The sequence below is a fragment of the Pinus tabuliformis genome, chromosome X (genome assembly GCF_031772625.1).
Source record: "Pinus tabuliformis cultivar Carrire ecotype Pingquan chromosome X, CPIR1, whole genome shotgun sequence".
Taxonomy (NCBI): Eukaryota; Viridiplantae; Streptophyta; class Pinopsida; order Pinales; family Pinaceae; genus Pinus; species Pinus tabuliformis.
The window spans coordinates 39,035,351-39,062,407 of NC_142308.1; the positions used below are offsets into that span (position 1 = coordinate 39,035,351).

Sequence of the window (27,057 nt, forward strand, 5' to 3'; positions counted from 1 at the left end):
ATTCCTTGGGCGCAGAGGTAGCTCGAGTTACTCATTAGAGGACCAGCTATTATGGATTGGAGTTCTGACTATTTTGCAGGTGGTTTTCTCCATTGGTGAGGGTGATCTTGGGGTTGATTTGCAGGGCTGGAGATTAACAATATTTGAGGGCCGAATTTCTCATTTCTGGTAATGCACAGAGGTCACTAAAGAAAGCTTGCACAGAAGTAGAGGAGGGCTTATTTCCGAAGGAGATTGTGTTGGAGAAAAAGGTAGTTCCAGAGGGGAATCTGTGGCATCTCAACAGAGGATTTGGACACATCTTAGCAGAGTTATTTCTGTAGTGTGCATAGCCAGCCAAAGAGGGAAATTCGCACTATTTGGGGCCTCCCAGGCCAGCTGGAATTAGCCCAAACCCTTTCTAGCTTTTTATTGGTATTTGGGGGAGATGTCGTGGTTAAAGTTTCAAAATTTTCTGACCAGTATACGGGGCAGGCATATAGCCAGCTAAAGAGCCATTTGCACCCTTTTTGGAGGGCTTCATCATCTAGATTCAGCCAAGACCATTTCTGGGTTTTGTGGGTTTGGTGAGAGGAGTCTGGGATTAAATTTCCATAGCAGTATTCAGCCCTGATATCAGCGTTCCAGCTAGCAGCCAGCAACATATTATTTCTGGGTAATGTGCAGATCACTCCGGGGACACTTCCACACTTAGGTTCAAGCTATCATTTATAGGTTTTGCTCAGCATGCATAGCAAGCCCAGGTTCTACCTTTTGAGCTCATTATATGTACTCTTTCCCAGAAATTTAATAGAATGGCTCAGTTTATACTCTTGGATTCATTGTGTGTTTTAATTTGTGATCATGGCTTGATTCTTTTTGTTGTTCCTAGTCCATTGCTTGGTATTTGTCATTAATTTCCATTTAGGAATATTACATTCTTAAAATCTTGCCAAGAGATTAGTTAAAATAGGTGAAGTCTTTCACATGGAAATTGAATAAACATGCCAATCAAAGAAGAAGCACATGTGAATTTCAATTCCAAAATACAAAACAGTCAAGAAGACCAACAAACAACCAAGTTTGTTTGTCTTCTCTTATGGGCAGCAATGCCCCTATAAAGGCCTATAATAACAAATTCAAAGCAAATGCAATATAAACAATTATACCTCACATTGAGATTGAAGCCACAACACAAAGATTAACACACCATGTAGCCTCCAAAGATTTTATTAAAAATGATAGAGAAATACAATAGCAACAGAGCTTCCCCAAGAGTTCCAAATATTAAACACTTTCCAACACTAGCTTGCAATACAGGAAAGAGCTTTGATTTATAGGAAATGATGGAGGAGATCCCAATGAGAAAGACAAGAATCACAAGAAAGCGATGATCCTGAGAGTGATAATCCCAAGAGGGAATGTGTGGATCCAAAGATGCATGCATATCCCAAGAGGGAGATGTGCAGGTTCAAGGAGGAGTGCATAGGCTCCAAAGTGTGAGTCCAAGAGAAGGAGAGTGAGTCAAAGAGGAGTAATGCCCACTTAACTCATGGCCTAATTTGCACCAACTTGGACTCCAATTCGTCCCTCAACTTGGCATCACTGGCAGCAAACTTGGCCTCTAACTTGAGCTCCCAACTCGGCCTCAGTCATGAGTTCACTCACCAACTACTGACTGTGATTCTCAGTTTAACTGGAGACATGTTTCTGGAAAGTATTTTCTTATTTAATATCCTGATTTTTTGTCTTTTTCTCACCTTTTTGAGTAACTAATTGAATTTCATGAGGAAAAATCAATTATTTTCACCCAAAACTGGGTACTAAGGTAATATTGATACTCTAGGGATGAAAAACGAGTACCTACATGCCATACAAAACTTTCTCGTACCACTTTTTCTTTGTTACATAAAATTTAATTAAAAAATCTCGTTCTGCGGGAAATTTTAATTATTAAAAAATCCTACAAAAACCTAATGAAATTCTGTGAGACTCAAGATAATGCCTAACATGGTAATATACATTAATCTAGACTTAGAAAACACAGTCAATGCTTTTTTATTAAGATGCACTCTAGCTTTGGAGGATGTGAGTGAAAAAACTCAATTAATCAATAAATTATTAATCACTAAAAAGCAAGAAATAATTAATTAAGTGAAAAAAACACTCTGGAGCAACTTCCTTAGTAACCAAGCTCCAATGGGCTAAGCCTTTTACATAAGTTCATCATGCTAGTAATTTATTTAACAATTCGCACATGGGAGTACGAAAATTGCATAGAGAAAGATGAGAGAAGAAAAGAGAAGAAGAAGGTGCAAATTTGCCTGCAAGACTTCTTGTTATGCTCTTAACCTGCAAAGTAATACCCAAGCACAGAATATGCGAAGAAAAGACACCCAGAACACAGAATATGCGAAGAAAAGATACCCAGAACACAGAATAGCAATGATTTTATTATTCCAAGAGCAATGTTCACATGCCTCTTCGAGGGGGCAACCTCCAATAGAGCAGAGCTCGATTACAAAATAAGACACGATACTCCTCGCAGGGAGTCTCTATCCTTTATATATGACTTCTACATGCAATACCACGGGCCAATACCGTGGGTTTTATTAATACCATCTATCTAATACTACTGCCCATTTGCAACTAACTGTGGCCTCGTCATTAATTGCGAGTTAACCACTTACAAATATTAATATGGGCTTTATTGACTCTAGACTATGACGTGATCCCATGACATAAATAAGGGGGTTAGGGTGGGACCCTAACATGCCCTCCCCCTTAAAACTAGCCTTGTCCTCAAGGCTGAAGCTGCGGAAACTTCTGAAGAATAGTGGCTGGTTCCCAAGTTGCATCTTCCGGAGAGGTGTCTTTCCATTTGACGAGGACTTCCTTAATCATGCGGCCGCGCAGGTGCTTGTCCCTTGTGTCTAGAATCTGTTCGGGTTGAAGCCAGATTGACCCTTCTTCGTCCAATTCAGGTAGACTGGTTTGAACTCGGCAATTGTTTCCAATCACTTTCTTGAGGCACGATACATGGAAAACTGGGTGGATTTTTGCTGTAGGTGGCAAAGCCAACTTGTAAGACACTTCTCCAATGCGCTGAAGTACTTGGTATGGTCCGTAGAATTTTGGAGAGAGCTTTTGACAACCCTTGTCTTTGAGTGATGTTTGCTTATATGGTTGCAGCCTCAAAAAGACCTGATCCCCTTCTTGAAATTGGCGCTCTGAGCGATGTTGGTCGGCCTGTTGCTTCATGCGGTTCTGAGCTTGATGAAGATTCTCGCGAAGATGGGCGAGCATGGTTACGCGGTGTTGTAGGAGTTGATCCACGGCTTGTACTTTGGAGCACCCCGTGAGATAAGAAGTAGGGGAAGGCGGAAGTTGACCATAGACTGCTTCATAGGGAGTCATTTTGGTGGTGGCATGATAGTTGGTGTTATACCACCATTCAGCCAGAGGTAACCACTGTACCCAAAGGTGTTGCTTTTCTGAAGTGAAACACCTAAGATAGGTTTCTAGACATTTGTTGACTGCTTCGGTTTGACCATCTGTTTGCGGATGATATGAAGTACTGAGTTTGAGTTGAGTGCCTTGTATTCTGAAGAGTTCCTGCCAAAAATTACTGGTGAAGATCGGGTCGCGGTCGGACACAATAGAAGTGGGCATGCCATGCAATTTGAAGATCTGATCCATGAAAGTTTGAGCAAACAAAGTTGGTGTAAACGGTTGGGGTAGGGTGCAGAAATGAGCATACTTCGACAGTCGGTCCACAACCACCATGATGACTGACTTGTTCCCAGACTTTGGAAGACCTGTAATGAAATCCATGGAAACCTCCGTCCAAATTGATGCCGGAATGGGCAATGGTTGTAATGTGCCTGGTGTGTTGACGGTTTCCCCTTTGTGGCGTTGACAGACGTCACATTCTGCTACGAAAGTAAGGATGTCCTGTTTCATGCCGGTCCAAAAAAATGATCTTCTGGTGCGAGCATACGTCTTCTGAAAGCCCGAATGTCCTGCAATGGGAGATGAGTGCAATTCTGCCAAAATGCGACTTTTGAGGGTGGATGTTGGTGATATTACGACTCTGTCCTTGTAGCGAAGAATATCATTCTGCCAGAGTAGCCCTTACTGGAATTAGGATCTACCTGCAATTGAGAAATGAGTTGGGAGAGCCCGGGGTGTGAAAACCATTCCCTGCGAGCCTCTTCAATCCAGTCTAGAATGGGGAGGGAAATTGCGAGCAGAGTACTTTCCTCCTCAAATTGGCGCGACAATGCATCTGCTACACTGTTGTCTTTCCCTTTCTTGTAAATGATCTCATAATCATATCCCAGCATTTTGGCTAACCATTTATTTTGTTGTGGGGAGGATAGGCGTTGCTCCAAAAAATATTTAAGACTGTGATGATCTGTGCGGATTTGGAAACGTCGCCCCAACAAGTAAGGTCGCCAGGTCTCGACTGCATGTAAGATGGCCATCATTTCCTTCTTGTAGGTAGATTGGCCCAGATTCCTCCCACTGAGTTGTTGGCTGGTGAAGGCCAATGGTCGCCCTTCCTGCATTAAGACCGCTCCAATACCTGTACCCGAAGCATCACATTCAATGACAAAGGATTTGGTGAAGTCAGGTAGTGCTAAGACGGGAGTGGAACACATGGCGTTTTTTAGAGCGGTAAATGCCTATTGTGCTTCCTCGTTCCAGAAGAAGGAATTTTTCTTTAGGAGTTGAGTGAGGGGCTTCGCTATACGGCCATAGTTGCGGACAAATTTACGATAATAGCCTGTGAGACCCAAAAATCCTCTCAAGCTTTTCAAGGTCTTAGGTTGAGGCCATTCTTGCATTGCCTGGATCTTTTTGGGGTCCACTTTGACACCTTCATGCCCCACAATGTGGCCCAAATACTCAACTTCTTCCATGCCAAACGAACACTTAGACATCTTGACAAATAATTTATGCTTGCGGAGCAGTTGCAAGAGTAGATCTACATGCTGAAGATGTGCCGCCCAAGTGCCACTATAGATGAGGATGTCATCGAAGAAGACAAGGACAAATTTTCTGAGATATGGTTTGAGGAGGTGATTCATAAGGCTCTGAAAAGTAGAGGGGGCATTACAGAGGCCAAATGGCATGACCAGGAACTCATAATGGCCTTCATGAGTTCTGAAAGCCGTCTTGGGAATGTCGACTTCCTTCATGCGAATTTGGTGGTAGCCTGAGCGAAGATCCAACTTAGTGAAGAATTGAGCCCCATTGAGTTCGTCCAGCAAATCGTCAACCACTGGGATGGGAAATTTATCTTTGACTGTCAACTTATTGAGGGCCCTGAAGTCGGGACACATCCGCCACTCCCCATCTTTCTTGAGGACCATGACCACTGGGGATGAATAAGGACTAATGCTGGGACGAATGACACCTGCTTCCAACAATTCCTTGATGATTTTTTCTATTTCATTCTTTTGGGTGAACGGATATCTGTATGGCCGCACATTTGGGGGTTGGGCCCCTGGAACCAATGTGATGCTATGATCATGTTCCCCTCACGAGTGTGGAAGCTCATGAGGCTTGTCAAAGACCGTCCGATGTTTATTTAAAATCTGTTGCATCTCAGGATGAATTGGCAGAGACATGGTTTCAACTACCTGGATGGCATTAAATTGAGCTACCACTCCATGATGGCCCTTTTTTAACAATTTTTCCATCCTATGCGAGCTGATGATAGAGGGGGGCTCCCGCCTGTAGTCCACGGAGGGTATGTGTGGAGTTGTTCTGCTTAAAACTCATATATAACTCCTGGAAATCCATTGTGATTGGCCCAAGAGTGCGGAGCCATTCCGCGCCTAGGACAATGTCGCAACCCCCCATGTGTATTGCAAACATGTGGGTTTTCAACTGATAATCCCCCATTTGAAGTTTGACATTTTCACAGCGGCCTTCACATTTCATTGTGCCCCCATCTGCAATTTGGACTTGGAAGTTAGAAACTGCTCGGACAAAACAATGCGCTGCTTCAGCGATCTTTTGATGGATGAAATTATGGGTACTTCCACTATCAATCAAGACTACTATTGGGCGATGTTTAAGAAAACCCCTGATTTTGAGAGTTTGAGGGGAAGAAATTCCTGCCAATGCATTTAGCGAAATAATTGGTTCGTCAGATACAATCTCCTTTTGGTTATCTTCTTCGATCGCCTCCGGTTCCTCAAGTGGTGGATCTTCCTCGGTGGAGCTGTAGTCAGTGGCATCTATTTGAAAAAACTTGGGCTCCTTGCATTTATGACCCGGGAAATATTTTTCATCACAGTAGTAACATAGTCCTTGCTTCCTTCTTTCGGCCATTTCCGCATGTGACACCTTTTGAATCTTAAGTGTCTGAGTCGTGTTGGGAGCCTGTGGGGGACGACCTTTAGCGGGGAAGTTGGGGCGGCTGGATTGGGCTGTTAATGCACGTTCCACCTTACGAGCTACCTGGCAAGCCTCTGTCCACGTGGGAGGGTGGTGGAGTAGAACCTGAGCTTTGATGGCTTCTTTAAGACCACTGATAAAGCATTCCATGTAGAACTCATCTGTGAGACCCTTAGTGCGGAAGGCTAAGGCTTCAAAAGCGGTAATATATTCCTCCACTGTACTCGTCTGTCGGAGCTTAGTGAGACGCCCCAAAAAAGAGTCTTCCTGTTCAAAGCGATTTCGAAGAGCTTTGGCAAATTAGGCCCAATTCTGAAAATGTCCATTGCAACGTTGATGCCATTCCCCCCATTGCCATCGTTCATTGTCCAAGTACATGGTGTCCACCATAAGCTTAGTCCCCTCATCTAGGATATGATTCAATTTGAAATACTGCTCCATTTGTGCTAGCCATGCGGACGTGTGAGAACCGTCAAATTTATGCATATCCAACTTGGGAGGTCGCTGACTGGGTGGTGGATGGGTGTGCCAGATGTGAGGAGAGTGGCTAGACTCACCCTCATGGTATTCATGGCCATTATATGCCTCCTCGTGGGCTGGCTCCTTGCCCTTCGAGAGTGCATTCTGTATCTGGAGACTTATTCCTTTAATCTCATGTTGGATTTCGTTTACCGCAGTTTGGATGGAGTTCACATGGTCTTCAATTTTGTCTATCCTTTCATTGGCCATCGCTTGAGCGCGAGTTTGTACCATACACCAACCTGATGAAAAATTGGGACCGCCTAAAAATTTTTACTAAGAAATTGAATGGTACCACCCTGCTCAGCTCGTCGTCCTGATTCTGATGGGCTAGATCACTAATAAGCGCCCCGGAAGATCTCAGACTTTTTTTTTTTTTTTGGAAAACTCCAAACGGAGTTTTACTCCTTCCTGATCAATACTGCAGTCGCCAAATCCTCAAAATGTCAATGCTGCCAAAAGTCCTGCGAAAAGTATATCCAGGTACAGGAACCCTTCACAACTACTCCGATCTGGTGGATCTGAGAGATCTGAATGGTGGAACAACTGCTGCTGCTGATCTGATGGAGCTGCCGGACTGATGTTTGTTGCTGCTGCACTTCTTTGCACCCGCTGATCTGGAATAGATGATGTGTGATCCCCCGATAGAAAGGGAACTATGGTCTTGAGGAGTGTCAGGTGCTACAGATCGCAATACATAAGGGTCTGACAGTAGTACTCGGCCCAATTTTTCAGGGCTCTAACTAAGGAGGATCGACCGTACCCTTAGCCGTACAACCCGACTACCCTATCGTACGGGCGAGTAATCTCTCCGAGTGTTGTTCTCGGTGTACTGTAGCCACAAGACGGCCGAAGGTTTATCTATGGCGAGGTTTCAAGGGAGCCTAGGGGGCTTCCTATATACCCAGAGGGAACGTGGAAGATAGTCCGTGCGCGGTTCTGTCTAATGCGCTACTACTCGAAGGGGTACCCACAGGGGTTACAAGGGAGTCCAACAGACGTGACCACCTCTTGTATTTCCTGCGTGCATGCCTCCCCAAATCCGCAGGTTTATGAGCTTAACGACAGATCCTGTGGTTTAAAGACGCCGGAACACGTCTCTAGCCAAAAAAAAAATTGCTAAAAATTGGAGATCCCACCGAGCCCTGGAAAGTGCTCTGATACCACTTGTTATGCTCTTAACCTGCAAAGTAATACCCAAGCATAGAATATGCGAAGAAAAGACACCCAAAACACAGAATATGCGAAGAAAAGATACCCAGAACACAGAATAGCAATGATTTTATTATTCCAAGAGCAATGTTCACATGCCTCTTCGAGGGGGCAACCTCCAATAGAGCAGAGCTCAATTACAAAATAAGACACGATACTCCTCGCAGGGAGTCTCTATCCTTTATATATGACTTCTACATGCAATACCACGGGCCAATACCGTGGGTTTTATTAATACCATCTATCTAATACTACTGCCCATTTGCAACTAACTGTGGTCCCGTCATTAATTGCGCGTTAACCACTTACAAATATTAATATGGGCTTTATTGACTCTAGACTATGACGTGATCCCATGACATAAATAAGGGGGTTAGGGTGGGACCCTAACACTTCTGGACTTGAAATTTAAATTTTAACCAGAGCCTTGTCCAACTTTGATAGTCCTCTTCCTTTATTCGCTGGGTACATCTAGCAGGTAACATTTAACAGAATTTAACAGTGATATTCATCTCCAAAGTGTTCCACTGTATTTTTAAATCAACTTGGAGATTTTTTGTGAAAACCTAGAAGGATTCCGATTCACCACCTCTATTTTTACAAGTTGTGTTAATTTCATGCTTAGTTATCATTGAGCCAGTAAATTAATCATTGTTGGGATGTTTTTACATGTTATATTCATTTCTTTAGCCAAGGCTTCCAAGATCTAACATTAGAAATGCTTTTTGGCACTTTGGAGTGATTTTTCCTTGCTCCAAAATCTGCGTTTTCTGCATTTTTTTAACCATCAATCAGATTCTAGGATCTGTGGACAGCAACAAGACTGTGATATCTACAAAATATAATCAAGAGGTAACTCAAATATAACACTTGTTGAAATTTCTAAGTCTAACCCATTAGAAATTCTTCCTACACTATCTGGTTTATTTCACCTACTTGTTTAATTTCTTAACAAGTTATTTAACCATATAAATACTGAAAATAAACACAAATGTAGTCTCAACCATCTACAAATCACCAACTGAAAGAATAGACAAACACACAAGGGACACCGTTATTTTTGGACAATCGTCCCCGGAAAAGCCCAACTTGGGCAAACCGGTGCAGCAGTTCTGAGGGTTTTATTATTAAGCAACTTTCTTGAATACAACTAGGGTGCCGAACTGGCTCACCCAACAGAGAAATCAATGTGGCAATAATACCTCTATTCAGAAGCAAATATTCAGCAGGTCTGCTCCATGAAAATCTCTCCAACGCCTCTCTAAAGCTCTGCGTCAACCCTCCTGGCCTTTGCGTCACTCTAAAGCCTTCTGCGTCAGCCTTCAGCTGCTCTGCGCTAGCTCTCTAGCCTTCTGCGTCACCCACGCAGGCCCTGCTAGCCTCTATGTAGTCACTCTGGCCCTCTGCGTGGCTTCTGCTGGCTCTACATAGCCTCCTTTGCCTCTGCGTTGATCCTTCGGCACTATCTCTGCCTCTCTGCTATGCACTCACTACCCTTCGCTGCAACTCTAATCACTTGTTCGAATTTTCTCAGCAAAACCCCGCTCCAGAAAATCAAACTGAGTGATCAATCTTGGTGTGTCTCCAACTGACTCTCAAGCCTCCTCTTATACTTCTTTTGTTGAGTCTTCAACGGCCGAGATTAAATCTCTAATCAACGGCTAAAATTAGATTTGGCTTGATCCATGTATTTTAGAACATTCTCACCTAGTTTTATATTAATACCCATTAATATTTTAATTTTCCTAAATTTAGACTTAGGAACTCCATTAAAAATATTAATTATTTTAATATCTCTCTAACTGGGTGGAATTTCCCCAAACCATTTCTGGGTCTTGGAGATCTCATGTGCTTTAGCCTCTCCACCAATTTTCATGGCTAGAGCACATCTGATGCTACCCCAAATCAACACTCCCTCTTAGCGAGGAATGTGCTCTAGTAATGCTCCACCACTGAACATCACTCTGATCATCCGGCACTGATACCTATGTTGATGCTTGGCCTGCTGCCCAACATCCTCTGCACTATTGCCTCCTGTATTTTTGCCCATGGCTCTACCACTGCCACTGCTACATCTATACTGCTGCTCCCTCTGCATCCGTGCTGCTGTTGGTCCTTCCTCCCAACACTGCATCTCCATTGTAGCCCTCTCTCGTCATGCTGTATTGTGTTGCCTATAGCACTACCACTGTTACTGTTGCACTACAATTCAATGACTGAGACGATGGTAACTGATCTACCCAACTACTAACATCCTTGTCAGTCTAGAAACCCTCCTGATATTGAAGCTCCCTCTGTTGCCTCTGCGATGTGGCAACACCATTGTGCCTCTCGCACTGCTGCAACCCTCACTGCACTGCTACAGACCTCTGCACTCTAGCACTGTTATGTCGCTCCATCCGCATCTTGCTTCTACTGGCATCCGTCATCCTGCTATTGTCTATCGGGACTCCTGTAGCCGGATATGAACCAAGAGTTTGGGTACCTCAAAGATCCTGCCCCACATCTCCTATAGTCCTCCTGACTACAGATTGATGTCTCCCCACCTCTTCTCTAGAGGTGCATGAGCATTCATGGCACAGTCGTCTTCAGTCTCTACTTCCTTCTCCGACTTAGCCGGCGTTGCCTTGGAGTCAGAAGCCTCTCCCGTATTCTTCTTCCTGGGACACAGGGTTGCATAATGACCCAGCTCCCCACAATGGAAGCACTTTATCTTGCAGATGTCCTTCTTCTTCCTCTTCCCTTGTTGTCCCGTAGCTGCCAGAGCCACATCCTCCTCCTCCTCTTTCTCGATTCGACCTCCTTTGCTGCTAATTCTCGTCTTGGTCAGTCTTCTGATCTCTTCTAGGCGAAGAGCTGCCCACATCTCTTCCCAACCTAGAAGATTCACTCTGCCCAAAATGCTTTGGACGAATGTCTCCCATTCCTCGGAGACTACGTTCAGAGCGGTCCTCACCATGAACTCCTGATCCGACATGGCCCCTATGGAAGTAAGTTGGTCCCGAATCTCCTGCAACCTGTTGAGGAATAGATCTATCTGCTCCCCCTTCTGCATCTGATATGACCGCAGCTGATTCTCTAGCAACATCTTCCTCTGCACGGAAATGCCTTGATATAATGTCGTCAAGATATCCCACATCTCCTTTGTGGTATTCTTCTCGACAATATGTTGAACTACATGATCCTTGATCCCATCAAGGATTATGCACTTTGCCTTGGCCATTGCATTCTCATACCCTTCATTATCAACTGGGTCGACTGGGATAGCCACAGTTCTCAAGGCGAAGGCCTTGATGCGATGTCTATCCAGAACAGACAAGATCCTAGCCTTCCAAATGACAAAGTTGGATGCTTTGTCCAACCTATCCTGATCCCTCAGTCCGTTCATTTCCATCTCCGCTCTTCTCCTCGACTCCCTCTGAGTCTTGACTTCCTTCCTGGAAGTTTTCTCCTACACTCCCTCTGAGTCTCGATTTCCCTCCTGGAAATCCTCTCCTAGACTCCCTCTAGAGTCTCGATTTCCCTCCTGGAAATCCTTCTGCCAACAGTCGAATCGCTCCTCTTCGATCCTCTTTGAACCTCCAACACGGATCTGGATTTCTTGGCTAGAAATCCTCCTAGGTAGCAACTCCCTCTACCCTGCTTCTGTCCCGTTAGGTACTGTTTTGCTTCGACAGCAATAGCAGCCCACCAGTTTCCCAATCCAAAATCTGCCCATAGCCCCCTAGGCCCGAACAGCTGAAGAAATTGAGCCTCTTAGCTCTGCATAATCCCAGCAAAGTGGAATCGCTCCTCTGGCCAACTGCGTTACTCCTACCTGACTGAGTAGAATGACGTGGCTCTTCATGAGCCTCCTTTGCCTCTACGCTAGCCCTCTCTCTGGCTCGAAATGATGACGCAGGCCCTCTGCATCACTCTTTCTCTGTTGCCTTCTACTTAGGAACAGCTCTGTCTCTCGGGACAGCTGTTTCTGCTGCAAATTTTATGATTTAGTTGGTGCCTTCAGTTCTCCTGTGATCTGCAATGCTCTGACACCACGTTGAAATGTCTAACCCGTTAGAAATTCTTCCTGCACTCTCTGGTTTATTTCACCTACTTTTTTAATTTCTTAACAAGTTATTTAACCATATAAATATTGAAAATAAACACAAATGCAGTCTCAACCATCTAGAAATCATCAACTGAAAGAATAGACAAACACGCAAGGGACATCGTTATTTTTGGACAATCATCCCCTGAAAAACCCAACTTGGGAAAACCGATGCAGCAGTTCTGAGGGTTTTATTATTAAGTGGCTTTATTGAGTACAACTAGGGTGCCAAACTGGCTCACCCAACAGAGAAATAAATCTGGTAGTAATACCTCTATTCGGAAGCAGATATTCAGCGATTTTGCTCCATAAAAATCTCTCCAACGCCTCTTTGAGTCTCTGCAAAAGCCCTCCTGGCCTCTACGTCACTCTAAAGCCTTCTACGCGAACCTTCTGCTACCCTGCGCTGGCTCTTTGGCCTTCTACATCACCCACGCAGACCCTGCTAGCCTCTGCGCAGTCACTCTAGCCCTCTGCATGGCTCCTGCTAGCTCTGTGTAGCCTCCACTACCTCTGCGTTGGTCCTTCGGCACTATCTCTGCCTCTCTGCATGTGCTCACTGCCCCTTGTTGCGACTCTGATCACTTGTTCGAATTTCCCAGCAAAACCTTGCTCCAAAAAATTGAACTAACTGATCAATCTTAGTGTGTCTCCAACTGACCCTCAAGCCTCCTCTTATACTTTTTCTGTTGAGTCTTCAACGGCCGAGATTAAATCTCTAATCAATGGCTAAGATTAAACTTAGTAACTCCATTAAATATATTAATTATTTTCTGTTGAGTCTTCTATTCAGGGTATTGGAAAATGGTGTTTAACTATGATTTATAAAAACCCTAGATAAGCTAAGATTAGTTTATTATGTCCAACAAAAGACTAGAAGTAGGTTGACAGGATTGTTTAGTAAATAATTGGTAGTACAAAGTGTGAGTACAAAGGCCACCTATGAAAGCAAGATGTAATGCTAGCCTAAAATCTATGTTGCAGGAAACATTGCCCCCAGGTTCGTTTCAACCAGGAAATGAAACAGAAACACGGAAACGTGTACCATACAGCCTAGAAACGAGTTTTCGGCCATACTGGCACGTTTCACGTTGGGGAAACACGTACCGTACGGCCTAGAAACAAGTTTATGTTGTACTGGCATGTTTCACGTTGGGGAAACATGGCCAATATGGCCGGAAACGATTTTCCATTCTGTACGACGGAGTTCCCACTTCATATTACGAATTTTTTTTTTTCAGTTCAATTTTTTGATTGGGAAAATAAAATATCTTGTGGATGCTTCTAGATGCCTCTCTCAACTTATAAAATGACTCTCGCCTCATTCCATCATCACACAATTGAGCAAGTCATTTCTCTTGGAGACAGACGATTTTAGCAAAGGTGAAAAGAGGAAGAGAGCAATGGTCTTTTGTCTTTATAGTTCTTGCAGCCTCATAGTCTTTATTGTACTTGCAGCCTCATATATATAATAAAGGTCGATTTTGAGATTTGGATATATAATAAAGGTTGATTGTGGATATTTCGATATTGCTATTTTCCTGTGTTGCATGGGTACCCGCACTCGGGGGTGGGGTTCTCGAACCCGTCCCGGGTTCCCGCACCCAAGTACCGGATTCGAGTACGGGTTCTTCCCAGACGAACCCAGAAGAACCGGGTTCTTCAAAAAAAAAATTGGGTTCTTTTCCTTTAATGGGCTCTTGGGTTCTTGGGTTCTTCGGGTGCTTGGGTTCTTGGGTTCTTCGGGTTCTTCGGGTTCTTCGTGTGCTTGGGTTCTTGGGTTCTTCGGGTTCTTCGGGTTGGGTTCTTTGGGTTCTTCGGGTTCTTCATAAAAAAACTATATTAAAAATTTAATTTTCAAAATTTTTTTTTATTGAAATTTAAAAAATGATATGCCATAAACAGATGATATGCCATAGAATATAGAATATATGCCATAAACGAATGATATCATTTTTGGAGTCATTGATGGTCATTGGTTTGGATTGTCCTTCAGAGATGGTTGTAAGGTCTTCTGAATGTTTCTCAAGGAAATTTTCTGCCATCATTTCCAAAGATTACAGTTTCCAAAGACTGTCTTTGTTCACATGCCTTAGCATTGCTCTGTGGGCGTGACATGCTGCTCAAGGGTAATGAATCATTGTAAAAATTTATCAACAGTGATAAGTTTTTCAAAACTTATGAGCGACACAGTATTCTGAAATCATATATGATTATGATATCTCAATATTATAAAAGGAACATTATGGGTGTACAATCCCACAAGCAGAATATCATATCATATTGGATGTAGCTTTGTGGAAATATTTAATAAGGTGATGACCATAGTTGGAAAAAAAGGGTAGTTGTTTGCACATTCATGAGTCCCTTCCTACCGTAGGAGACTCTTATGATCAGTCTCTCCATTAGTCTTATGCTATAAATTTATAAAAACAATTTCAAATCTTATGCCCAAGGTTTGTTAGAGTCTCAATGTAAATTATGAATCTCCTGTATTTGTGGATCTTCAATGCCTTTAATATTATATGGCATCGAAACCAGAACTGGAAAAGAGACCTCTTACTCTGTAATTTGAGCCTGCAGATTCTTGTAAATCAATTTGGAATGAATTTATGAAACATTCATTCCCGAGCCAGATAAGTTAATAACCATCAAATTATAAACTGTAAATGCACACATACAGGTTCAGACATTTTCGGTCAAATAGAAAGTAGGATTGAGACCAGCCATAAGCTGTAATCAGTTGATGTTGTTAAATGGCGAAGGGCTATTTTGGAAAATGGCTAAATTAAGTATCAAAATCTGCCAATTTCTCACAGCATTCTGATAACATCATGTTAAGATTAAAACTAGGAAAATATGCCTAAATGAATAAGCGTGTTTTGTGGAAGGGTAAGGCTGCCACTGTTTTAACTTTTTGGGATTGCCTTACCACAGATCACACCATGCATGGGGCAGGTGGATGATTAGACATCAAGAAAAGTCTAGACCACTATCAGGTTGAGAAGAATCTCCTTTGAAAAAATTGTGTTTTTATATGGGAGAGACTAAACATATTTAAATGATTATCATTAAAGTTTTCTTGTTTAAAGTTGAAAAAATATACAAATTCAAATTTCATATATATTATCAATTATAAATTTGTATATTATAAAATTTAATTATTAAAATTTAATATTATTATATTACCCGACGAACCCACGCACCCTGTTTCCAAAAATGTCGTCCCCGTCCCCGCACCCACGTTTCCTGGCAACATAGCTATTTTCATTGTGTGATCATTCATGAGTAAATTGTGATGTAAATTTAATCATAATGTTTAAACTTTAAATGTAATAAATTATAATGTATCATGTATGCTTTATGATTGCACATAACATTTCTTAAATGTCCTAAATTCTAATATATATATATATATATATCGCATTTCTCTGTTTCCAAAATTTGGGGGGTCACGTTTCGTACCCATGCCCGTTTCGGAAACTCGTACCCGTTTCCTTGTTTCGTGCCACTTAGCCTAAAATCTAAGCACAATTATCACAATGCTAAAAAGAAGAAAGAAGATGCTCTAGAGTTGAGTGTAGGGGAAGGATCCTCAATGGAGGAAGGGGCCCTCCTTTGGAGTTGAAATGGAAACTCTCCTACCACCCAAGGCTAATTGCAAGAAACTCTATATCAAAAACTAGCTAGAGGAGATGGATTTACTTCGAGGGATATCCATTTATTTGGAAGAGGTGGCCCTCTACCAGGAACTGGTAGAAAATTGTTGCCTACAATCTAGTATGAGCTATTCCAAGGCCCCATATGACAACTCCTAAAGGCGATGGACCAACTTCTGGTGTCTAACAAATCTTGAAGTTGGAATTGTGTTGCACTATAGCTACCTCTTGGTGCCCCTATCAGGGAGCACAAAAAAGAAAGTTGTGATCCCCTGAGTAGTGTCCTATCTAAAATCAAAGCATATTCTGTTGATCAATGGTTGTCATTGATGGCAACACAAGTACTCCCCCTGCGATCATGACACCTCTTCCTACTATCTTCTCCCCCCCTTTGTCATCAATGGCAAAGGATAACTCCCCTTGACAAGTTTTCATCCTGCGGACCTGTACACACCTCCACTCCCCCTTTCTACTTAGTTAGATAAGAGAAAGATTCTAATGAGAACTTGGGAGAATCCCAAGCTTTTGGCGAAGATACTCAAATGCTTCACGAGGTAATGGTTTGGTAAAGATGTCAGCAATTTGTTCCTTTGTGCCAACATATTCAAGCTTGATATTCTTTTCGGCGACTTGATCTCTAACGAAATGATATTTGATCGGAATGTGCTTTGTTTTGGAATGCATCACAGGATTTTTGGAGATACTGATGGCACTGGTGCTATCGCAGAAGATGGGAATAGGCTCATCAAACTTAACTTGAAGATCTTGCAAGGTTTGCTTCATCCAGAGAACTTGAGTACAACAAGCTACTGCCACGATGTATTCTGCTTCTGCTGTGGATAACGAGATTGAAGTTTGTTTTTTACTTAACCATGAGACAAGGCAACCACCTAGATAGAACGTTGCTCCACTGGTACTCTTACGATCATCAACACTTCTTGCCCAATCTGCATCTGTATAAGCTTGGATAACCAGATCATTTCCTTTGGGATACCATATACCATATTCCGCTCTACCCTTAAGGTATCGAAGAATTCCTTTTGACGCCAATAATATGAGATTCTTTTGGTGCTTCTTGGAATCGTGCAACTTGTCCAACTGCCTGCATCACATCTGGCAGGGAGATTGTCACATATAGGAGACTACCAATTATGGATCTATAGAACCTTTGGTCCACATCTGTTGATGAATCTTCTTGTAACTTGTTACCATGGGGGTAAGGATACACTTGCAATATTCCATCTTGAATTTCTTGAGCATTTCCTTGATGTACTTGATTTGATATATGAATATTCCTTTATCCTGCTGAGATATCTCGATAATCGTTAGATTGTCTTGATCCACTTTCACATAGAGATTGCTTGTCAGCACTTCCTTTCTTGAATCTATGATACTTCAACTATTCTTCTCCCCCTGAACATGTAATGGAACTGCCATCTTATTCAAACTACCTATCTATCAATCATAGACTTGTATCATATATTGTTGCATAGACTCCTCATCTTCAAATTTCTAGGAGTCGATACGCTGATTTGTTCAAAATAGTGTGTCATTTAACGGACCCTCTTGACTCGAGCCATTAACCAAAGCAGTTGTTGATTCCTCAAAATCTGTTACGAATCGTGAAAGCATAACTGTTGGGACCTTATTGCCTTCTTGCTTTTCTTGCTGATCTTGTACTTGTTCATTTTGTACCTGTTTTCCTTTCCGAACCTTCTTATTCTGAGGAAACTCGGAGTATCATCTCTGGCGTATGTTTTTGCAGGACAACGTAAGTATATACAGTGTCTCGGTTATATCTCTATGTCTCTATATGTCACAATTAGTTTTTCGGATGTCCTATTCTTGATACTACACATTTTATGCTACATATTCTTGATGCTACACCAAGTTTGCTAAATCTATATGATGTTGTAAGTTCATGTTACTTGTCTTGTCATAATTGATAGAATGGTCTCCGTTGTTGTGCTTAGAACTTGGTCCATCACAAGTCTAGGGTCTGTCATCAGTTTTTATTGTATATATCTTTAGGTCAGTTTTGGATATAGTCTTGCATAGAGTCTAGGCCTATATCAAGAGTGGGAGTCTTTGTCTACTGCTGCAACAAGTCAACAACAAAAGTGACAAGCACACTTCAGGTACGCATTGTAATTTTAATTTGTATTTATTCATTATTATGCACTTACATGTGTTTTGCAGGCAGAGTTAAGTCGAAGGACATTTTGTTTTGTTTTGAGATTCATTTCGTCGGGAAAATTTTGCATGCAGGTAGAACAAGATTCAAGTACAACTTCAATCAAGAATTCAAGAGCAAAAGTATCAAATCAAAGGAAGCATTGCAGCGGAACATCCTTTGAAGACATGACAGTCATCTGTATATTGTGAAGAAATGTCAAGGCCAAGAGTAATCATTGTAAAGTTGTAAAAGAGTCATTTGTAAAAGTGTCATCATTGAAAGAGTCATTATTGTAAAAGAGTCAATCTGCCTAGAGTCGAAAAGGCATTATTGGGAGGTATAGGAGTCTATGTTGGGATGATGTCATGGTTGTTGAAATTTCTAAGTCTATCCATTAGAAATTTAATTTGTATTCTTCTGGTTTTTTTTCTTCTACTTGTTAATTCTAAACAAGTTATTTAAAACATATAAATAACGAAATAAACGCAATACGGTCTCAACATCTACAGATCAATAGCTGAAAAAAAACAAACACACAAGTGACACCGTTATGTTTGGACAATCGTCCTCGGAAAAACCCAATGCGGGAAAACCAGTGCAGCTATTATGAGGGTTTATTATTATGCAGTATTTCCTTGAGTACAACTGGGTGCCAAACTGACTCACCCGACATAGAAAAACAACCAGCAGTAATACCTCTCTATCCGGAAACAGGTATTCAAAAAACCTATCCCACAAAACCCTCTCCAGCAACGTTGAAGCATTCGTCAGCCTCCTGCTGCTCTGCGTTAGCCTCAGAACCCTCTGCGTCAGCCCTCTGAGGCATTGCGCAGCCTCTGGGACCCTCTACGTCACTCCTACTGCCCTTTGCATGGATGATGCAGGCCCTCTGGCCTCTATGTTGTCTCAGCTGGGCTTTGCGTGGCCTGCTCTGGCTACTGCGTCTTGCTCTCTGCCTCTGCACTGGTCTCTCGGCACTATCTTTGCCTCTCTGTCCAGTACTCACTGCCCCTCGTTGTTGATCACTGATTCGACTTTGCTTAGCAACCCCACTCTAGCAAATCGAATCATTGATCACTCTGGCGTGTTCTCCAACTGACCCTCAAGCCTCCTCTTATACTTTTCCTATTGGTTCTTCAACGGCCAAGATTAAATCAGTAATCAATGGCTAAGATTAGATTTGGATTGATCCATGACTTTTGGAACCTTCTAACCCAGTTTTATATTAATACCCATTAATATTTTATTTTTCCTAAGTTTAGACTTAGGAACTCCATTAAAAATATTAATTATTTTAATATCTCCCAAATCGGGTACAATCTATCCAAACCATTTCTGGGTCTTGGAGATCTCATGTGCTTTAGCCTCTCCACCAATTTTCATGGCTAGAGTACATCCGATGCTACCCCAAATCAACACTCCCTCTTAGCGAGGATTGTGCTTTAGTAATACTCCTCACTGAGCATCACTCTGATTATCTGGAACTGGTACCTGCGTTGCTGCTAGGCCTCCCCGCCCAACATCCTCTGCACTGTTGCATCCTGTACTGTTGCCCATGGCCTTGCCACTACAACTATTCCATCCATGCGGCAGCTTCCTCTAAATCCATGTTGTTGCTGGTCCTTTCTCCCAACACTGCAACCCCCTCTCATCATGTTGCATCATGCAACTGCTAACCAACACTACATTGCAACTCAGTTACTGAGAAGTAACTGATCCACCCAACTACTGACATCCTTGTTAGGCTAGAAACACTCCTGATGTTGAAGCTCCCTTTGCCGCTAACAAGTGCTCCCTCTATTGACCTCTGCGCTACTGCAACAACTCCCTGCATCTCGCACCGTTGCAAGCCTCTCTGTGCCATCCTGCACCATTGCAACACTCTCTGTGCCTCTCGCACTACTGCAGCCTGCTAGCCTCGCACTGCCCGGAGACTCCTACACTGTAGCACTCTCTGTTGCTTCATCCGCATCTGTTTCTACCGACATCCGCCAATCCTACTACTCTCTCTTCAGGGCTCCCATAGCAAGGTATAATCCAAGAGGTTGGGTACCTCAAGGATCCTGCCCCTCATCGCCTGTAGTCCTCTTGACTACAACTCGATGTCTCCCCACCTCTTCTCTAGAGGTACATGAGCACTCATGGCGCAATTGTCATCCTCCTGTCATCCTCCTCGACCTCCTTCTCCGCCTTCGCTAGCGCTGCCTTAGAGTCAGACGCCTCTCCCTTAGAATTCTTCTTTGGACACTGGTTCGCATAATGACCCAGTACCCCACAGTTGAAGCACTTGACCTTGGAGAGGTCCTTTTTCTTCCTCTTCTCCTGCATTCCCACAAATGCCAGAGCTACATTTTCTTCCTCTTCCTTCTTAATCTGGACTCCTTTGCTGCTATTTCCCGTCTTGCTCAACCCCCTGATCTCCTCTTGGCGAAGAGTCGCCCACAATTCTTTCCAATTTGGAAGATCTGCTCTGCCCAGTATGCTTTGAACAAATGCCTCCCACTACTCGGAGACTACATTAAGTGCGGTCCTCACCAACATCTCCTCATCCGACGTGGCCCTTATGGAAGTCAATTGGTCTCAGATCTCCTTCAACCGACCGAGGAAGTGATCTATTTGCTCCCCCTTCTGCATCTGGTATGACCGCAGTTGATTCTCAAGTAACATCTTCCTCTGCATGGAAGTATGCTGGCACAATTTTTTCAAGGCGTCCCACATTTCCTTTGTCGTCTCCTTCTTGGCAATATGTTGGACCCCATGGTTCTTGACCCCATCAAGAATGATGCATTTCACCTTGTCCATTACCTCCTTGTACTTCTCATTATCAGTCGGGTCAACTGGGATCACATTGTTCTCAAGGCGAAGGCCTTGATGCGATATCTATATAGAATGGACAGGATCCTGGCCTTCCAGACGACAAAATTGGATGCCCAGTCCAACCTGTCTTGATCCCTCAGCCCATTCATGGCCATCTCTTTGCTCTTTTGTCGACTCCTCCGAATCTCTCTACTTCCCTCCAGAAGTTCTCTCTTCGACTCTTGCTGAGTCTCTCTACTTCCCGCCTGGAAGTTCTCTACTAGACTCCCTCTGAGTCACGATTTCCTTTCTAGAAATCCTCCTACCTCTCCGATCTTCTGTGCCCCTGCAACACTGATCCGGATTCCTTGGCTAGAAATTCGCCTCGATAGCAACTCCCTCTACCTTGGTTTTGCCCTGTTAGGTACTATTCTACCCACAGTACCCCACTAGCTTCAATCCCGCAAACTGCCCACAGCTTCCTATGCACCAAAAACTGAAGGACTAGGCCTCTAGGGTCTGCGCAATCCCGACACTGGCAAAATAGCTCCCTCAGCCAACTGCATCAACCCTCTTGGTCTCTGCGTGAGCCTCTTTCTACCTTCCTCAGCCTCTACACTGACTTCTCTCTGGCCTGGACTGATGACGCAGTCCCTCTGCATCAACCCTTCTTCTGTCGCTTTCTGCAAGGATCAGCGTTTGTCACTCGGGACAGCTGATTCTGCTACAAATGCTCTGCTTAGCTGATGCCTTCAGCTCTCCTATGATTTGCAACCATGCTCTGATACCATGTTGAAATTTCCAAGTCTATCTGTTAGAAATTTAATTTGTATTCTTCTAATTTATTTCTTCTACTTGTTAATTCTGAACAAGTTATTTAAAACATATAAATAACGAAATAAACACAATACAGTCTCAACATCTACATATCAACAGCTAAAAGAAAACAAACACACAAGTGACACCGTTATTTTTGGACAATCTTCCCCGGAAAAACCCAATGCGGGAAAACCAGTGCAGCTATTCTGAGGGTTTATTATTATGCAGTATTTCCTTGAGTACAACTGGGTGCCAAACTGGCTCACCCGACAAAGAAAAACAACCGGTAGTAATACCTCTCTATTCGGAAACAGGTATTCAGAAAACCTGTCCCACGAAACCCTCTCCACCAACTCTGAAGCACTGCGTCAGCCTCCCGTTGTTCTGCGTCAGCCTTAGAACCCTCTGCGTCAGCCTCAGAACCCTCTGCGTCAGCCCTCTGAGGCACTATGCAACCTCTGGGACCCTTTGCGTCACTCCTACTGCCCTCTACGTGGATGACGCAAGCCCTATGGGCTCTACGTTGTCTCTACTGGGCTCTGCGTGGCCTGCTCTGGCTGCTGCGTCTCGCTCTCTGCCTCTGCAGTGGTCTATCGGCACTATCTCAGCCTCTCTGTCCAGTACTCACTACCCCTCCCTGTTGTTCACTGATTCGACTTTCCTTAGCAACCCCACTCTAGCAAATCGAATGACTGATCACTCTGATGTGTTCTCCAACTGACCCTCAAGCCTCCTCTTATACTTTTCTTGTTGGTCCTTCAACGACCGAGATTAAATCTCTAATCAACGACTAAGATTAGATTTGGCTTGATCCATGACTTTTAGAACCTTCTAACCCAGTTTTATATTAATATCCATTATTATTTTATTTTTCCTAAGTTTAGACTTAAGAACTCCATTAAAAATATTAATTATTTTAATATCCCCCAAACCGGGTACAATCTGTCCAAACCATTTCTGGGTCTGGGAAATCTCATGTGCTTTAGCCTCTGCACCAATTGTCATGGCTAGAGCACATCCAATGCTACCCCAAATCAACAATGGTTGGGTTGCAGGCATAGTGTGATTGGGTGTTCGATCAAAATCATTGTAAATCATATTGTATCGTGGATCGTTGTCCCTGGTACGAGAATCCACACTCTTGTCTCATTTCAGTCATTATAGGGTTGTAGGGAGGTGCTACGCTGGTGCATGAAGTCGCCTACAGGTTGGAGCCTATGAACACTTCAGGGTGGTATGGTGGTACTAGGGCGAATTGTGACTCGCTAGGGTGTTGGGGCATCCATTCAGTTGATTACTGAAGAAACCAGGGCATTGGGGCGTCCTTCCAGTGGGAGCTGGAGAAGAATGTTTTTCTAGAATTCTAGGAAGTTGTTGCTTTCATTTCAGTTGGGGCTGAAGATTAAAGAATTTATTAGAAAAGCGTTTGGTGTTTTTTGATCCGGAGGGGGTTTTCCACCTACAATTCTTGTGCCCACTGTGTTCTTTTATTTACTGTTATTACTGCATAAACATTAATAATAATTGAAGATTAACTAATGCTCTGAAAGGATTTAAAAGTGCTAATTGCTAAGGAATATTGATTCACCCCCCCTCTCGGTGTTTCCAACATATTCTCCGCTTACTTCCCAACATTAGCATTAACAAAGCTAACGCCACACATGGACTCATGCTTTCTCTAACAAATCCTTTATCTGACAACTCGACTTGTCCATTAATTTCCTCATTCTCTTTTAGACCAAATTTCTATGCTGCTTGATTTGAACTATTTGATTTTGTGATTAAATCAATTTGATGTGTGGCCCTCTCTTGGATGGTGAGACTTCAGATAGTTCCACTAATATAATGTCTGTATAATTCTCCAGTGATTGATGCACTTGGAAATTCCTCTAAATTCTAAATTCAATGCAAAACAGAAATTTCACCTTCATCAAGACAGTTAAAACCTCCTAGTTTCTACCTCAAAAGATAGAATGGATTATATTTGTCCTATCCGGATAGCTACAAAATAGCATTTTAACAAGCATATAACTTTTAATATGCTATGGGAATTTTTAACTTTTGTAATTCCCATCTAGAAATATCAATCCTGCTGGAAGTTTACATGTACAAGACAACTTACCAAATCAACATCAGGGCCAAGTAGAGATCTTGCCTTGTCTGCATTCCTTACCTGAATCACATAAAAGCCAAAAAAAAGGTGTAAAAACAAAAAGTTTGGGTATTAGGCCTTGCAACACATTAGAAAATCAGTTACATCTTTGGACATAAACAAAGACATGTTCAAGTATGATGCTTGGGAGCTAACGTGGAACATTAAAGCAAATGAAGTTGCAGAGTCTTCCGTGACACCAACCAAGAGATTTTGGTAGGTTAGAGTATCATACCAGAGCACGGACAGGGATGCCCTTCATGCGCAGAACATCAACAACTCGTTTACCAACACCACCAGTTGCCCCAGCCACCAGTACAGTATCCATCTGTTCCTTTTCAGTTGGTGACTGTCTGGAGGAAGAGCCTGATATTTGTGCTATTAAAGATTGAAAGAACTTGACACAACAAACCCACATGGGGCAGATTAGTTACTTCATGAAAAGTTTGAAATAAATAATTGGAAATGGATGAAAATTATGCTTGAACTCTTGCATTCTAGGCTCTTCAAGTCCAGTCAGTCTGGAGGAAATTTACCTTTGCTGGTGATGGAGGCCCATTGAAGAAGTATAATGTTTGCAGGAATCTCCCTATGTCCCACTGTTGTCTATTGGCTTCTGCTACAATTTTCTGACTAAATTTGAAAGAAGATTTTTGTAAAAACTGTCTTCTGACAGGAAAGGTATGCAATCTGCAATTCAACCCTGTAAGCCCTTTGAAATCAGGGAAGACTGCCTGGATGCAAAGTTCATAGTGTAAGTCTTATCAGTAAATGATGAAGAAAAATGCCTGCAATGAAAATTATTTCCCAACATTTAGATGTTATGTTCACATTTCTAATATTCAGAATATTCAATATACACCATTGACGCTTATACATGAAGACTACAAAACCCAGGAGTTGTAGAAAAAGAAAGAAACTATATTGGTTTCCATAAATTACCAAAAACCTAAACTTTATGATCCAAATGTAAACAATCAAAAACAACAAAATAATGGGTTGCACTCTTTCGATCCTTGTATTTTGAGCACAAGCTAATAACCTTTTGTTTAGTGCTCAACTTTAATGTTGCTATTTAATTTCATAGTCGAGATTTTAAACCATCTATGAATTGGATTGTTTGATATTTTGCTAGCATAATTGTAATTTGTTGCTTTAGCAACCAAGTGTCCATAGCTATATTATTTAACATTCATTATTTGTTTGCCATTTTTTCATTAATAAAAGTTTGTTTCTTATAATTTTCAAGTGAAAACATTTATATCATAGCCATTTTTCTTTTGTAAGTTTGGTAGGACTCTCCGATTTTCGTGTTTACATGTCCATTATTCACCCCGCTATGGGGGGAGGGTAGCACAAGATTTTAACCCAAGACTTCCGGTTCGGTGAGACTTCATTTCCACGGCCACTACCACTTGAGCTACCCCAGGGGGACATATCATAGCCATTTTGAATCCACCCCAACCTTTAAAAAGTTTTCTTGTTTCTCTACTATTCCACCATTATTTTGTCATGCATTTAAGGTGCAGGACTACTAGGAGGAAATTGTCATGGGTATCAAGCTGAAAAAGATTTCTACTGATTTAAGCCAATCTCAAAAAATTAATTGTCTGTTTTCTCAGTCAAACTTGGAAAGGATGCGTTTTGAAGCTTTTACATTTAGGTTCCGTTGACCACTGGAGTGGCCCCTGAAGCTTTTATGAAGACTCCGTGCCCAAGGGTGTACCAAAGGCAGCTTGTACCATCAAAGATCATCATATCACTAGAGTTTTTCAACTCTACTTCTTCTTCTCATCTTCTTCTGTTGTACCCAGATTCCACAAGCCCTATGGGGATGATGTAAAGTGATGCTAGTATGATGAGTTTGAGTCATGTAACAGGCCTAGGTAACTTGGGACCTTGTCATCAAGTGAGTCTACTCTGGGAGGTTTTTTTCACTTGGTTAATTATCATTTTCCTCCAAGAATTTAATAATTAATTGAGTTTTTTCCTCCAAGCATACCCCCAAAGTTGGAGTACAGCTTGAAGGCAAGGCCTTGGGTGAGTCCTAGTGTCTAGAGTCATTGTATATTACCATACTAGATCACTCATAAAATTTCGTGGAATTTGGTTAGGTCTAGGGGTCATTTTTTAATTTTTTTAATTTCCCATAGGGTGGAAATTTGAATAAAATCTGAATGTAATATGTAATAAGTGATGTCTAGAGAAGTTGTATGGGGTATGTGTGCTCAAAATTACACCTCTCACCCTCAACTTTCTATTATGACACACTTTGAGGGGTAAAAAATGTGTTCTAGACCCTCAAAACCCACTTTTCCTAAGTCTAGTGGAAAATGTGGCAATAAATTGAGCCAACAATTAAATAAATGGAGAAAAATAAATATCCACACATGCTAAATGATGTGGAAATGAGGTGGAAAATCATTGAGTCAAAGTGAAGTTCCAAGGTGATGTGGACTCCTTAATTTAAGGAAAAGACGTGCTCCAAAGAAATCGAATTTTTATGGAGGGGACCACGAATTTCTCAAGGAAAAACACATTTAATGAGGAGAGGAATTTGAATTGGCTTGATGAGTCATCATTTGGTGGGCTTTGGACTTGGAGTTCCACTAGAGATGAGTGGAGAGTGGTCTCCCACCACTCCACTCCCACATACACATGTCCCTTCTTCAACAACGAGTTCTCCTCCTCAAGGATTGTGTGGGCTTCTCTGGAAGAATTCGAAAACCCCCAACCTGTGCGTTTTTCAGAGCCCATTAAATTTTTCATCTTGCTCTACTCTAACATTCCCACGACCATTTCTTCTATCTTGATGTTATTCCTCCAGAAATCCTACATTTTTGGTGCATTGTCTTCTTGTGGCACCTTGGTATAATGCACCCGCTCCTAGTTCCATGCTCAATACATGCATGCCCACTTGCCTGTTTAAATTATTCCTTGATGGTTGATGCTCTGTTGCCATTTCCATGATTTGAGGATTACCTCTGGAGGCTGTCGATTTTCATTTGTTGGTGCCCAACAATTCAAGGTTTTGAGAAAATATGCAGCAATTTTAGCCACTTTGATTTTCAATCTTTGAGGATATTTTTAATGGGAGGTTGCCAGTTTGAGTATTCAAGTAGCCAAAAATTTTGGATTTGACTCTCTAAAATTTGCAGGTGGTCGCGGGTTTGAAGACAACGAGAGTGCTTTGAGCATTCCAGAGATTGTATAGATTGGTCGAACCCTCATTGGTGCCTCTAAT

The 27,057-nt window shown here is 42.3% G+C and overlaps 1 protein-coding gene across 2 annotated transcripts in view; it reads right to left on the minus strand.

The window, feature by feature from the left end:
* Nucleotides 1–27,057, minus strand: part of LOC149138231 (NAD(P)-binding Rossmann-fold superfamily protein) — a 443,478-nt gene that overhangs the window by 369,827 nt on the left and 46,594 nt on the right. The window contains exons 2-4 of one of the 2 annotated variants that reach the window (XM_089446844.1): nt 24,350–24,547; nt 24,049–24,210; nt 23,784–23,834 (exon numbers count right to left, since the gene is read on the minus strand). In XM_089446844.1, coding sequence (XP_089302970.1) covers nt 23,784–23,834; nt 24,049–24,210; nt 24,350–24,547 — 411 coding nt within the window. Of the gene's footprint in view, nt 1–23,783; nt 23,835–24,048; nt 24,211–24,349; nt 24,602–27,057 lie in introns of both variants that reach the window. The other variant, XM_089446845.1, reaches the window with a different exon arrangement.